Source organism: Hemitrygon akajei, chromosome 1 (genome assembly GCF_048418815.1).
Source record: "Hemitrygon akajei chromosome 1, sHemAka1.3, whole genome shotgun sequence".
Taxonomy (NCBI): Eukaryota; Metazoa; Chordata; class Chondrichthyes; order Myliobatiformes; family Dasyatidae; genus Hemitrygon; species Hemitrygon akajei.
The window spans coordinates 185345195-185360641 of NC_133124.1; the positions used below are offsets into that span (position 1 = coordinate 185345195).

Here is a 15447-nt window from a genome sequence, read left to right on the forward strand (position 1 = left end):
CCTAACCAGAGTTTTATAAAGCTGTAACATAACTTCCTGACCCTTGAACTTGATGTCTCGACTAATGCCATATGCCTTCTCTACCAACCTATCAACTTGTGCAGCCATGCTCCACGCCAGGGGGCCTGACCTCTGACCCTGTGGCAGTGCCTGACCGCCCCCCCCCCCCCCGGGCCCTGACCCCTCACCTGATGTAGGGGGAGGGTTTACAGCCTACCTGGGGTACCATGTTCTTGAAGGACTCCATGATCTTCGAGCTCTTGGCTTCCTGGTAGTAGGAGAAGCAGCCGGTGATGATGACAACGGCGGACAGCACGATGCCCAGGTACAGCTGCGTGGGGAGAAACGACGCAGCTCGTCAGTCAGGGCGGCCCCCGATACCCCCACCGCCCCCTCACTTCACCCACCACAGAAAGCCGCACCGCCCATCCAGGCTGTGCACTGGTCAGTGGAATCGGGAGGTCTAGTGCCAAGTGAGGGAGAGGTGCGGGAGGCATCACCAGGAGCCCATAACTCAGTGAAACCACCTTGCCTGGCAGAGGAGGAAGAATGAACCAAAGGATCCTCTGTCCTCCCTGACACAATGTAACCCCTCCCCTCCCTCCCTGCCATGCTCCCAGCATTTCACCTCTCCCTCAACCCCTCCTCCCTTCCTCTTCCCTCTCTCAACTCTCCTCACATCTCCCCTCCTTTCTTCCTTACCTCTCCCCATATCCTCCTTTCCAATTCTCCCTACACTTCACCTATCCTCCACCCTTCTTCCCTTCCCTCCCTCCCCACCCCTCCATCTCCCTTTCACTCCTTCCCTCATCCATCCTCCCTCTCCCACCTCCTGCCTGCATCTTCTTTCTCCTCCCCTCCCTCCCCACACTTTCCCCCCTTCTTCCACCCTTTCCCTTCCTCCCTCACCCCTTTTCACCCCTCCTCCCTCTCCTTCCCTGCTCTCCCCTCCATCCCCCTCTACTTTTTTCCCTCCCTACCTTCGACCTACTCCCCTCCTCCTCCTCCTCCCTCTCTCTTTGCCCCACCTCCCATTGGCCCTGCCCACTCACATTGTCTCCGGCGGGCGAGTCCTCGGTGGCGGCCTGGATGCCGTAAGCGAGGAAGCAGAGGATGGCGCCGATCCACAGCAGGATGGAGAACCCCCCGAAGAGCTGTCGGCAGAACTTGATCCACTCGGGGGTGGTGGGGGGAGGGGTCAGGGCATTGGGGCCATCCCGCTGGAGGAACTCCGCTGCCTTGGCGTGGGTCAGACCCTGCGGGATCAAAGGTCGCTGAGGTCAGAGCAAGAGACGGGGGAATGGGGGAGAGCTCTGGTGGGAGGGGAGACGACCTGTGGGGAAACATTCGGACTGGAGGGTGTAGACAACATGTCAGATGCCACTTCTGGGACAGAGCAGGATGGAGCTGACAGGGATGGGATGAAATGGAACGGGTAGACTCTACATCTGGGACGGGTCAGAATGGAACAGTCGGACATTGTTCCTGGAATGGGACGGAACTGGTTGGGACACTCACCTGCACACAGTCGGCTTGGTGCTTCCTACACACCTCCTCCACGGACATCTTGTGCTCCGTCTGTTGAGAAAGGCAAGAGGATTAGGGGTGAAGGGTCACCCATCCCACCCACCCCCCAACGGTTCCGGCTGGCGTCAGGTGGCAGGACCCAGAGTCCCCGTTCCTCCACTCACTGAGGGGGAGGTGATGACCTGACTCCAAGCAGAAATGCGATGAGCCACTCTGTCAAGCAGACCAGATTGCCGACCAGGGTCAGACTCCCTGTGGAGGACAAACTGACCAACCAACTCCTCATCCAGGAGAAAGAGGCTTGGGGGTGAATGACTCCCCCTACTGCCCTTACAGTCTATATACTTACCCCTCCTCACAGTTCAGCTTATTGAGGCAGGGCGGGAGGGACAGGTGGCCATGTCCAAGACAGGGCGGGATGGGCAGGCAGCCACATCTGAGACAGGACAGGACAGGACGAGCAGATGCCACATCTGATACGGTGTGGGACGGGTAGATCGCCACGTCTGATACGGTGTGGGACGGGTCGACCGCCACGTCTGATACAGTGTGGGACAGGTCGACCACCACGTCTGATACGGTGTGGGACGGGTAGATCGCCACGTCTGATACGGTGTGGGACAGGTAGATCGCCACGCCTGATACGGTGTGGGACGGGTAGATCGCCACGTCTGATAAGGTGTGGGACGGGTAGACTGCCATGTCAAAGCCAAGACAGGAACTCAACTGTGAAGCAGCCGAGAAAGCTGCTCCCAGCACCTCCCAAGAGTGCATTCTGTGATTGACTGGAGATGGTAACTAATGAGCCTGCTGGGAAACATTCCAGAAGTATTGAATCAGGTTCACAGACCTCTTCACCAAGGGTGAAAAGCATACTTACTGCTTCCAGTAAAGTGGCCCCGGGAGCAGAAACAAATCTGTATCCTGAGTTCTGGTCCCATGAAGTGTTCCTTTAAATGGGACACTATCCCATCACGCACTCCCGGGGTCAGACACTGACTGAAGCTCCATCCACACCGTCCCATCACACACTCCCGGGGTCAGACACAGAGTGAAGCTCCCTCCACACCGTCCCATCACACACTCCCGGGGTCAGACACTGACTGAAGCTCCCTCCACACCATCCCATCACACACTCACAAGGTCAGACACAGAGTGAAGCTCCCTCCACACCGTCCCATCACACACTCCCGGGGTCAGACACTGACTGAAGCTCCATCCACACCATCCCATCACACACTCCCGGGGTCAGACACTGACTGAAGCTACATCCACACCATCCCATCACACACTCCCGGGGTCAGACACAGAGTGAATCTCCCTCCACACCGTCCCATCACACACTCCCGGGGTCAGACACTGACTGAAGCTCCATCCACACCATCCCATCACACACTCCCGGGGTCGGACACTGACTGAAGCTCCATCCACACTGTCCCATCACACACTCCCGGGGTCGGACTCAGAGTGAATATCCCTCCACACCATCCCATCACACACTCCCGTGGTCAGACACAGAGTGAATCTCACTCCATACTGTCCCATCACACACTCCCGGGGTCAGACACTGACTGAAGCTCCATCCACACCGTCCCATCACACACTCCCGGGGTCGGACACTGACTGAAGCTCCATCCACACTGTCCCATCACACACTCCCGGGGTCGGACTCAGAGTGAATATCCCTCCACACCATCCCATCACACACTCCCGTGGTCAGACACAGAGTGAATCTCACTCCATACTGTCCCATCACACACTCCCGGGGTCAGACACTGACTGAAGCTCCATCCACACCGTCCCATCACACACTCCCGGGGTCAGACACTGAGAGAGACTCCCTCCACACCGTCCCATCACACACTCCCGAGATCAGACCCAGAGTGAGACTCACTCCGCACCATCCCATCACACACTCCCGGGGTCAGACCCAGAGAGAGACTCCCTCCACACCGTCCCATCACACACTCCTAGGGTCAGACACTGACTGAAGCTCCATCCACACTGTCCCATCACACACTCCTGGGGTCGAACCCAGAGTGAGACTCCCTCCACACCATCCCATCACACACTCCCGGGGTCAGACACAGAGTGAAACTCCCTCCACACCATCCCATCACACACTCCTGGGGTCAGACACAGAGTGAAACTCCCTCCACACCAACCCATCACACAATCCCGGGGTCAGACACAGAGTGAATCTCCCTCCGCACCATCCCATCACACACTCCCGGGGTCAGACACTGAGAGAGACTCCCTCCACACCGTCCCATCACACACTCCCGAGGTCAGACCCAGAGTGAGACTCCCTCCGCACCATCCCATCACACACTCCCGGGGTCAGACCCAGAGAGAGACTCCCTCCGCACCATCCCATCACACACTCCCAGGGTCAGACACTGACAGAAGCTCCATCCACACTGTCCCAGGTCAGACCCAGAGTGAGACTCCCTCCGCACCATCCCATCACACACTCCCAGGGTCAGATACTGACAGAAGATCCATCCACACTGTCCCAGGTCAGACCCAGAGTGAGACTCCCTCCGCACCATCCCATCACACACTCCCGGGGTCAGACACAGAGTGAAACTCCCTCCACACCATCCCATCACACACTCCCGGGGTCAGACCCAGAGTGAGACTCCTTCAGCATCATTCCATCACTCACTCCTAGGGTCAGACACTGACTGAAGCTCCATCCACACTGTCCCATCACACATTCCCGGGGTCGAACCCAGAGTGAGACTCCCTCCACACCATCCCATCACACACTCCCGGGGTCAGACACAGAGTGAAACTCCCTCCACACCATCCCATCACACACTCCTGGGGTCAGACACAGAGTGAAACTCCCTCCACACCAACCCATCACACAATCCCGGGGTCAGACACAGAGTGAATCTCCCTCCGCACCATCCCATCACACACTCCCGGGGTCAGACACTGAGAGAGACTCCCTCCACACCGTCCCATCACACACTCCCGAGGTCAGACCCAGAGTGAGACTCCCTCCGCACCATCCCATCACACACTCCCGGGGTCAGACCCAGAGAGAGACTCCCTCCGCACCATCCCATCACACACTCCCAGGGTCAGACACTGACAGAAGCTCCATCCACACTGTCCCAGGTCAGACCCAGAGTGAGACTCCCTCCGCACCATCCCATCACACACTCCCGGGGTCAGACACAGAGTGAAACTCCCTCCACACCATCCCATCACACACTCCCGGGGTCAGACCCAGAGTGAAACTCCTTCAGCACCATCCCATCACACACTCCCGGGGTCAGACACTGACAGAAGCTCCACCCACACTGTCCCAGGTCAGACCCAGAGTGAGACTCCCTCCGCACCATCCCATCACACACTCCCGGGGTCAGACACAGAGTGAAACTCCCTCCACACCATCCCATCACACACTCCCGGGGTCAGACCCAGAGTGAGACTCCTTCAGCACCATCCCATCACACACTCCCGGGGTCAGACACTGACAGAAGCTCCATCCACACTGTCCCAAGTCAGACACAGAGTGAGACTCCCTCTGCACCATCCCATCACACACTCCAGGGTCAGACACAGAGTGAATCTCCCTCCACACCATTCCATCACACACTCCCGGGGTCAGATACAGAGTGAAACTCCCTCCACACCATCCCATCACACACTCCCGGGCTCAGACACAGAGTGAAACTCCCTCCACACTGTCCCATCACACACTCCCGGGGTCAGACACAGAGTGAAACTCCCTCCACACTGTCCCATCACACACTCCCAGGGTCAGACACAGAGTGAAACTCCCTCCACACTGTCCCATCACACACTCCCAGGGTCAGACACAGAGTGAAACTCCCTCCACACTGTCCCATCACACACTCCTGGGTCAGCTCCTCCACACTGTCCCATCACACTCTCCCAGGGTCAGATACAGAGTGAGACTCCTTCAGCACCATCCCATCACACACTCCTGGGGGTCAGACACAGCATGAAGTTTCTTCCACACTGACCCACCACACACTCCCGGGGTCAGACACAGAGTGAAGTTTCTTCCATACTGACCCATCACACACTCCCAGGGTCAGACTCAGAGTGAAACTCGCTCCGCACCGTCCCATCACACACTCCCGGGATCTTTTTGCCCACCCACCTCTAGCGCAGACGCTTTCTGTGCCTTCACTCACCAGTGCCACCTCCTTCTTCAGGTCGTCCATGTCCCGTTTCTGACCCTTGGGTTTCTTGGGTGACTGCTGGACATCCTTCCCACCCTGTGTGGTGGCCACACGGTAACTGTCCGAGCGGCCGTACTGTGGGACAGGACGGACAGTATATAGTCAGAGTGGGCTTCTTCCCACGGCATCCAAACCAGTACCACTAAACCCCACCCCACTCAACCCCAAATGACCAAAAGCAAAACCCTCTTGTCCCAGTCTGCCCTCACCCCACTCAGACACTTCCTCCACCCCCACCTTTGCCCCAACCTACTTCATCCACCTTCCCCTCCCTCTATCTGGCCACACTTGTCCATTCCTGTGCTTGAACCCTCCTGCCCAATTCTTCTCCCACCACCACTCCTGGGGAGGGGGTTGCTGGGTGGGGTAGGGAGAGGAGAGCTTGAACCTTGTGCAACCCTCCATCACAGAAACTGCCCCCACCCCACCAAACACCTAGGCCAGTCTGTTGCTGGTGGAACCACCCTGAACTTGGAGCCAGAATCTCATATCACAATTGGGAATGTCGGCAGCTGGACCACCACTGGACGCCTGGTGGATCACTCTGGGTTCCAGATTCTCAAGGATCCAGTCATCCAGTTGATATCTCCTGGATTCAGGATCCACACGTCAACAATGAATTATGTCCGCTTTTCCTCCAGTTCCAGAGATCATGGACTCTCCCCAGTCCCTTCTAGAAAATCATCTCCTTCCTTCCCCACATCATGGAAACCAGCCTCCCCTCCATAACCTCTGTCTGCACTCCTCACTACCTCAGTAAAGCAGGCAGCATAATCAAAGACCCCACCCACATTCTCCCTTCTCCCCCTCCCGTTGGGCAGAAGATGCAAAAGCCTGTAAGCGCGGACCACCGGGCTCAAGGCCAGTGTGTACAAGCCTATTGAATCGTTTCCTGGTACCTCACAACCTACGCCATTATGATCTTGCACCTTATTGTCTATCTGCGCTGCACTTTCTCTGCAGCTGTTCCACTTTATTCTGCGTTCTGTTAATGTTTTACCTTGTTCTACCTCAATGTACTGTGTAATGATCTGATCTGTATGAAGTGTGCAAGGCAAACTTTTCATTTCATCTCAGTACATGTCATAATAATAAAACAATTCCAGCACCCAGACTCCATGGAAATTCCATCTCCAATATTGCTCTTCCCTGAAATAGAACCCTGGAAACCACACAATCCTGTTTTTCTGCAGAGCTCCCTGCGTCAGCCAGGCATGGGGAGTGGCAGGGTGTTTGCAGAGAGGAGAATGATTGGCCATCTGATATCTATTGCTTTCATCAGTATGTGTTTATCAGACCTATTGTCGTCTCTTTGATCTGATCCCATATCACACACCACGGCTTGGCGTGTTAACTGCTCTGCACAAGACTGCAAGAAATTTTCAAGAAGGTAGGGTGGCAGAAGAAACAAAACTATAAGCCAATTACCCTGACCCCAGTGGCTGCGAAGATGTTGGATTCAATAGTTAAGGATGAGGTCTCAGGGTACTTGGAGGCACATGATAAAAGGGGCCAAAGTCAGACTGGTTTCATCAAGGGAAAATCTTGCCTGACAAACCTGTTGGAATTCTTTGAGGAATTAACAAAAAGAACAAAGAAGAATTGGTGGTTTTTCAGAAGGCTTTTGACAAGGTGCCGCACATGAGGTTGCTTAACAAGATAAGAGCACATGATATTACAGAAAATATACCAGCATGGATAGAGGATTGGCCGGTTGGCAGAAGGCGAAGAGTGGAGATAAAAGGAGCCTTTTCTGGTTGGCTGCCAGTGACTAGAGGTGTTCTGCACAAGTTGGTGTTGGGACCACTTCCTTTTACATTATATGTCAATGAATGACATTGGGGATAATGCAATTGATGGCTGGGTGGCCACATTTGTGGACTGTATATCTGGAGCACTGCATCTAGTTCTGGTCGCCCGATTATAGGATTTGTGTGGAAGCGCTGGAGAGGATACAGAAGAGGTTCACCAGGATTAGAGGGCATGAGCTATATAACATGGACTCTTCACCTCACAATACGATATGTTGAGGAAGCAGGAAGCTGCAGAGGGTTTAGACAGATTGGGAAAATGGGCAAAGAAGTGGCAGATGGTATACACTGTTTGGAAGTGTATGGTCATGCCCGTTGATAGAAGAAATAAAAGCATAGACTATTTTCCAAACAGGGAAGAGATTCAAAAATCTGAGGTGCAAAGGGACTTGGGAGTCCTTGTGCAGGTTAACTTGCGGGTTGAGTTGGTGGTAAGGAAGGTGATGCAATGTTAGCATTCATTTCGAGAAGACTAGAATGTAAAAACAAGGATTAAATGAAGTTTAACACTGTGTCAATTCCACCCAACCTCAGGTACCTGGATGGGGAACTACTGGAGAATGGGAGAAAGGATGGTTTGTTTAAAATTTGGAGTTTAAGCAGCAATCAGCATAAGTTACTGGGGCCAGTTGTACTGCTGGAGATGGCTCTAATTCATGTTAAAGTCTGTCCTGTTTGTCTGAATTATATGCAGTGTGCAATGAGTTGGGCCCAAGATGAGAGTGGCAGGTTGGTACAGGGCCCTCATTAGTACTGCGGTGCTGATTTGTGCACAGTGAGGAAACCCCTCCCCACTTTGGGCCCAAACGTATTGTGTTTTCGGATCCAGGGCTGATTACTCTTCACCTCTGTTGTTAAGGTTACGACTGCACCATACACGGCAGGACCTCAGGAGCATAGATGTGCAGAGAATTCTTGTGGTCCAAGTCCATAACTCCTTGAAAGTGGCTGCACATCAGTGGGGTGGTAAAGAAGGCAGAGGCCGTGCTTGCCATTGATTAGTCAAGGCTGAAAGTTTGAGTCAGGATGGTGCAGTGTTAGAAAACTCCAGACCTGGAGCACTGCATCCAATTCAGTTTGCTCCATTATAGGTATTATGTGGAAACTTTGGAGAGGGTGCAGAAGAGATTCACCAGGATTAGAGGGCTTGAGCTATATAAGGAGGGGTTCAAGCATCAGAGGCTAAGGAGAGACCTGACAGAGGTTTATCAAATTATAGGGTAGACAGTCAGAGCTACTGGAGAACATAGGCAGACGACAAGAGGGGGAAGGTTTAAAGAAGATTTACAAAGAGGTCCTCAAGGACAGGTGGGGTGAGTGTTGTGGCTCGGCGACCTATGATCAAACCTCTTCTTCAGAGATTTGAGTCCTTGAACCTCAGCTGACCTGAGGCGAATGGAGGGTAGGTGTTGACAGATCATGAGGTCTAGACAAGGTAAGATAGTCAAACTATTTTTCCACAGTGGGAATACCAAAAACACGAGGATATAGGATTGAGCTTCAGAACTGGTTTGCCCATAGAAGGCAGAGAGTGGTTGCAGATGGAGCATATTCAGCCTGGAGATCGGTGGCCAGTCATGTTCCACAGGGGTCTGGTCTGGAGCCCCTGCTCTTTGTGATTTTTACAAATGTCCTGGATGAGGAAGTGGAAGGATGGGTTAGTAAGTTTGCAGATGGTGGAGTTGTGGATAGTGTAGAAAGCTGTTGTAGGTTACAACGGGATATTGACAGGATCCAGGGCTGACAGAGAAGTTGTAGATGGGAGTTCAATCTGTAAAGTCTGAAGTGATACCATTTAGGAGGTCAAAACTAATAGTACAATATTAAGGGCAGGATTCAGAGCAGGGTAGAAGAACAAAGGAATCCTGGGGTCCAAATCCTCAGAGATTTCTCAAAGTCACTGTGTAAGTTGTTAGGGTGGTTAAGAAGGTGTATGCTGAGTTGCCCTTCATTGGTCAGAGGACTGAGTTCAAGAGGTGTGAGGTTATGTTGTAGCTCTATGCAAGCCTGGTCAGACCACACTGGGAGTATTGTGCTCAAAGTTCAAAGTAAATTTATTATCAAAGTGCATATATGTCATCACACACAACCCTGAGATTCATTGTCTTGCGGGCATACTCAATGAATGCATAATAGAGTCAACGAAAGACCACAGCGACCTGGGCGTTCAACCAGTGTGCAAAAACAAAATGGAAGTAATAATAAATAAATTATTATGAGCACGAGGTGAAGAGTCCTTGAAATTGAGCTATTAGCTTGTGGGAACATTTCAATGATAGGGCAAATGAAGTTCAGTGAAGTTATCCCCTTTGGCTCAGGAGCCCGATGGTTGAGGGGTAATGACTGTTCCTGAACCTGGTGGTGTGAATCCTCAGACTCCAGTAGCTTCTTCCTGATGGCAGCAGCAAGAAAAGAGCCTGGCCTGGGTAATGATGGTCCTTGATGATGGATGCTGCTTTCCTGCAACAACTCTTCCTGTAGGTGTAGTGGGCAGGACTTCACCCATGATGGACCGGGTCGTGTCCACTGCTTTGTGTAGGATTTGCCAGTCAAGGGCATCGGTGCTTCCATACAGCCAGTCAATATACTCTTCACCATTCAACACCATCAGTTCTGGTTACTTTGTTATAGAAGGGATGTGAAAGCTTCAGAATTTTGCCTTGTTCTCGTTGCTACCATCGGGAAGCAGGTACAGGAGACTAAAGGCACACAGCTTTGGTCTTCCTCTCTGCCATCTGATTTCTGAATGCACTTTGAACCCACGAACACTACCTCACTGCTTCTTTATTTCTCTCTCTGCACTATTTATTTAACTACCGTAGATACCGGATTATAAGCCGCTACTTTTTTCCCACGCTTTGAACAGCTTTGAACACTGCGGCCTTTACTACGGTGCGGCTAATGCATGGTTTTTTTTCATGCCGCCAAAAACATTTTGCCTCGTAACAGTAGACCAATAAAATTGATGAGTAGTTCACAGAGGTCCAATGAAATTGTACGATAAATCAAGCGCACTTTCACAATTAAATTATTGTAAATCAGTCATTTGTACTAACCCTCATCAACATGGAAAACACTCGAAGAAAAGCATTGTGCTGCCTTTATGGCAGTTATTTAGTTTATAATATTTTCGCTTAGTAATTCATTTGTTAGTATTTTCTAGTTAAAGTTAGAAGTGTTTTAAGTATATTTGTTTTCTGTACTACATCCCGGGATGCTATGACGGCACATCTGGTTTCGCCTCATCTTGTGGGGAAATACCGGTTTGTGATAAACGGAAAGGAGGGGGCGAGCGCATTAGACCCGCGCGATGATGCAGCTTTTAAGTTAAAGGCGATCAATAACTTTTCCTGGTAGGCTGCAGTATATATTTTTTTACCAGTCGTTAGGAGATATTGGAATGTTGTTCGTGCACTGTTCAGTAAAAAAGTATACGCAACGTAATTTGTGTGTTACCGATACGTATGTATATTTAAAAGTAGCCGTGTTACAGGCACGGTTCGAAAAAAAGCATTTGCAATATGTATTTGTTTATGTTACCATACGGATTTAATTAAAAGTTAAAAAATCCTCACGTGTAATATCTTTCTGTGTAAATATCTCATATTACAACGTGGGACACCTGCGGCTTAAAATCCGGTGCGGCTTGTACAAGTACAAAATTGATTTTCTTTCTAAAATTAGAGCCTGCGCTCTGCAGTACGGAATCTACGGTATTTTATACACTTTCTGTAATTCTTGTTTTTTTCCCACAGAACAACAAATTTCATAACATGTGCCAGTGATATTACACCTGGTTCTGATTCTTCCTGTGAGGAGTTTGTACGTCTGCTCCCACGGGCCAGGACCAACTTGGCAGGCCGAAGGGCCTGTTTCCAACTCATGACAAATGTCCTGCTTGCAGAATTTGCTAGCCGCTGTTTTTGGGCTACGTCAGGGTGTATCCAGCAAGAAATATTCAAAATAACACTACTTAAACCATTTAAAGGACTTTGAATGTGGTAAAATGCCGAAGTCTGGGATCAGTTCCCATGCACTGCGTTCAACTCTGGTTGCCCCAGAAGGATGGATGTTACATACAGAAGATGTTTAGCAGGGTCCAATCCCTGCCAGTAATTCCCCACTCTGTCTATCAGGAAGTAGAATGAAAACTCAGGGAATAGCACCTCGCACTCTGACTGGGCATGATGTACGCTGCTTGGGACTCCACAGGAATTAAGTAATTTCAGATAGCCAGCTTTTCCTGTTTGTGAAAGAACCCCAGCTCTGATGTAAGCTTATCGACCTGCAACATTGATTGAGGTTTGGATACACAAAAGGTGGCAAATGTTGGAATATGGTGCAACACAGGGTGTTGGAGGGATCAGCAGGTCAGGCAGCCAGCATCTGTAGCAAATGAGGGGGGAAGCAAAATTGATAATTGAGTGGAGACTCTTCAATTTGGACTACTTTTGCTCTCTCCTCAGATTCTGCCTGATCTTCCAGGTGTTTCCAGCATCCTCTATGGTCACAATTTTGTTATGCATCCCTTACCTCTCTCTCTCAAACTAACTATTGTTATCTGGCTGCTAACCAAAGCACTTGCGTCACTTGGATAAACTTGTCTCCATGCTATTGAGGTCCCTTGTGCTCTACCACCCTCGTTCCCTCCTCTGTATATGAGCACACTTAGCTCTGATAGCTCAAGATGTAGACAATCTCTCTTTCTCCACAAATGCTGCCTGACCCACGGTCATAGCGTTACACGCCGCAGAAACAAGCTCTTTGGTCAAACTCATCCATGGCAACCAAATTCCCATCTGCCTGCATTTGGTCCATATCCCTTCTTTTCTACTCATGTACCTGTCCAGGGATCTTTTAAATGTTGTTATTGGCTCAATTACTTCCTCTGGCAGCCTGTTTCCTCTCAACACCGACCCTCTGTGTGAAGAAGTTGGCCCTTTTAAATATTTCCTCTCTCGACTTAAACCTCTGCCCCCTGCTTTTCGATTCCCTTTCTCCGGTGAAAATACTGTGTGCATTCACACTGTCCGTGTTCTTTGTGATATGTACATTACAGAATCAGAATCAGGTTTATTGTTACTATCTTACAAAATTTGTTGTTTTGCTGCAGCAGTACGGTGCAAAGATATAAAATTACTTTAAGTTAAAAATAAACAAATAGTGCAGAGAATAAAAGGGACAGTGAGGTGATGTTCATGGACCAATCATAAATCTGATGGCGGAGGGGAAGCTGGTTTCTAAGGTAACAGCTCAGTTTCCAACGCTCCAAGGAATGAAGTCCCAGCTGCCCAAATTTTCCCTATAACGCAGGCCCTCGAGTCCTGGCAACATCCTCACCAATCTTCTCTTCCAGCTCAATGACATCTTTCCTAATAATAGAGTAACCAACATGCAACACAATACTCCAGGTGTAGCCTCACCAACGCCGTGTACAACTACAAAATAACATCCTATCTCCTGTACCCTGTATCCTGTACTCAGTACCCTGACTGATTCAAGCCAGTATATCAAGCACTGACTTCACTATCCTGTTTAGCTATGATGCCTGCTACAGCACAGCTCTGACACACAGTGCACAACCCTTTGACCTTCAGTATATGCACTGAACACACACGATGCCAAATTAAGATAACTCCCTTTTGCCTGCACGTGTCCAATTCCTCCAACCCCTGATTATTCGTGCATTTATCTAACAGCCTTTTAAACATCTGCCTCCCAGCACATAACACTCCGTGTGAAAAAATACTTGCCCACATCTCCTTTAAACTTTCCCCTCTCACTTTAAATGAATGCCCTCTAGCATTTGATATTTCTACCTGGGAAAAAGATTCTGAATGTCCCTATCTATGCCTCTCATAATCTTATAAAACCTCTAGTCGTCTTCAGCCTCGTACGGTCCAGGGAAAAGAGGCCAAACTTGTCCCAATTCTCCTTGTCGTATGTTTACCCTGAATAGCTACCCTATCTCATTATTTTATAAACCTGTACTAAGTCCCCCCTCAGCCTCTGTTGTTCCAGGGAAAAGAAGTCAAATTTGTCCACCCACTCCTCATAGCTCATGCCCTCTAATTCAGGCAGGATCCTGGCAAACCTTTTTTGTGCCTTCTCCAAAGCCTCTGCATTCTACTTTCTGGGAATCAGGTACTTATACACCTAAGCCTTTCTGTTCTACGACACTCCCTAAAGGCCCTATTGTTCATTGTCAAAGTCCTACGCAGGTTTGAGTTCCCCTAATGTATATTCCCATTCGCTTTCCATTTATCCATGTGTTATGTGTACTACTGAGCTTTACACACAGGTTCGGAGAAACGTTCTCTCATTTCTTTATACATTATATGGTTATATATGTGTATATCGTTAAATGACAATAAACTTGACTACTTTCCTGATCGCATCCGTTTCGAATTTTGAAGGATTGAGAGGAGAAGCTTCTGAAACCTACAAAGCCCCCAGTGGGAGTCGGACAAGTGGAATATTAAAACATAAGGGGCGCTGGACTGCCAACACAGATGCCTTGTGCAGGAAGGCACAGAGTCGACTGTACTTCCTAAGAAGGTTGGCGTCATTCAATGTCTGTGAGATGCTGAAGATGTTCTACAGGTCAGTTGTGGAGAGCGCCCTCTTCTTTGTGGTGGCGTGTTGGGGAGGAAGCATTAAGAAGAGGGACGCCTCACGTCTTAATAAGCTGGTAAGGAAGGCGGGCTCTGTCGTGGGCAAAGTACTGGAGACTTTAACATCGGTAGCTGAGTGAAGGGCGCTGAGTAGGCTACAGTCAATTATGGATAACTCTGAACATCCTCTACATAGCACCATCCAGAGACAGAGAAGAGGTTTCAGCGACAGGTTACTATCGATGCAATGCTCCTCAGACAGGATGAAGAGGTCAATACTCCCCAATGCCATTAGGCTTTACAATTCTACCGCCAGGACTTAAGAACTTTTTAAAAGCTATTATTAATGCTTTTTGAGATAGTGATTTAGATGCATATCATATTTTTTACTGAGTTAAGTATTGTATGTAATTAGTTTTGCTACAACAAGTGTATGGGACATTGGAAAAAAAGTTGAATTTCCCCATGGGGATGAATAAAGTATCTATCTATCTATCTATCTATCTGGTGGCGGTTAGCGCGACACTATTACAGCTCAGGGCGCTGGAGTTCAGAGGTCAATTGCAGCGCCATCTGTAAGGAGTTTCTACATTCTCCCCGTGACCACAGGGGTTTCCTCCGGGTGCTCTGAATTGTGATGAACTAATTATGCTAATGACACCTAATTCCTTCTATCTGCACATGAATCATCTCCCTCCTCTCTGCATATTCATTCGAGCATTTTAAACGCCTCTATTATATCTGCCTCCACCATCACCCCTCACAGCACATTCCTGGCACCGACCACTCTCCATATATGTAAAAACGTGTCTGGCACATCTCATCCGATCTTCGCCATTCTCACCTTAAGGACATGCCCTCTAGTACTACAGATTTCCACTCCGAAAGAAGGATTTCTACTCTATCTGTGCCTCTCATAATTTTCTGAACTTCTCTCAGATGCCCTGCTCAGCCTCCACAGCTCCAGACAACACAATCCGAGTCTTATGTTGAGCGACTGTTTGGTATTCTACAACGTTACTGGTTAAATCAGTCAGCAGGTGGCGAGGAAAGGGTTAACTCAGCCATGCCCACTGCGCGCACTGTGACCTCCTACTAGTTATAATCCCAGGGTGTATTATTAATGAATTAAACAGTTCCAGTTTCACGAAAGCCTTCCGTAACTAACCCACAGAAACCCGCGGTTGAAAGCCAATCCCCGCTCCACTGTGGGAACAAATACAATGGAATTGAATAGAACACTGGAAACACGGGCTTCATCGGCATGGG

The 15447-nt window shown here is 49.7% G+C and overlaps 1 protein-coding gene across 2 annotated transcripts in view; it reads right to left on the minus strand.

Annotated features, from left to right (window-relative positions):
- The window catches only part of atp1a3b (ATPase Na+/K+ transporting subunit alpha 3b), a 62910-nt gene that overhangs the window by 31942 nt on the left and 15521 nt on the right, over positions 1 to 15447 (minus strand). For both annotated transcript variants that reach the window (XM_073056065.1, XM_073056058.1), the window contains exons 2-5: positions 5706 to 5828; positions 1519 to 1578; positions 1053 to 1256; positions 218 to 331 (exon numbers count right to left, since the gene is read on the minus strand). In XM_073056065.1, the coding sequence (XP_072912166.1) occupies positions 218 to 331; positions 1053 to 1256; positions 1519 to 1578; positions 5706 to 5828 (501 nt within the window). The remainder of the gene's footprint in view (positions 1 to 217; positions 332 to 1052; positions 1257 to 1518; positions 1579 to 5705; positions 5829 to 15447) is intronic.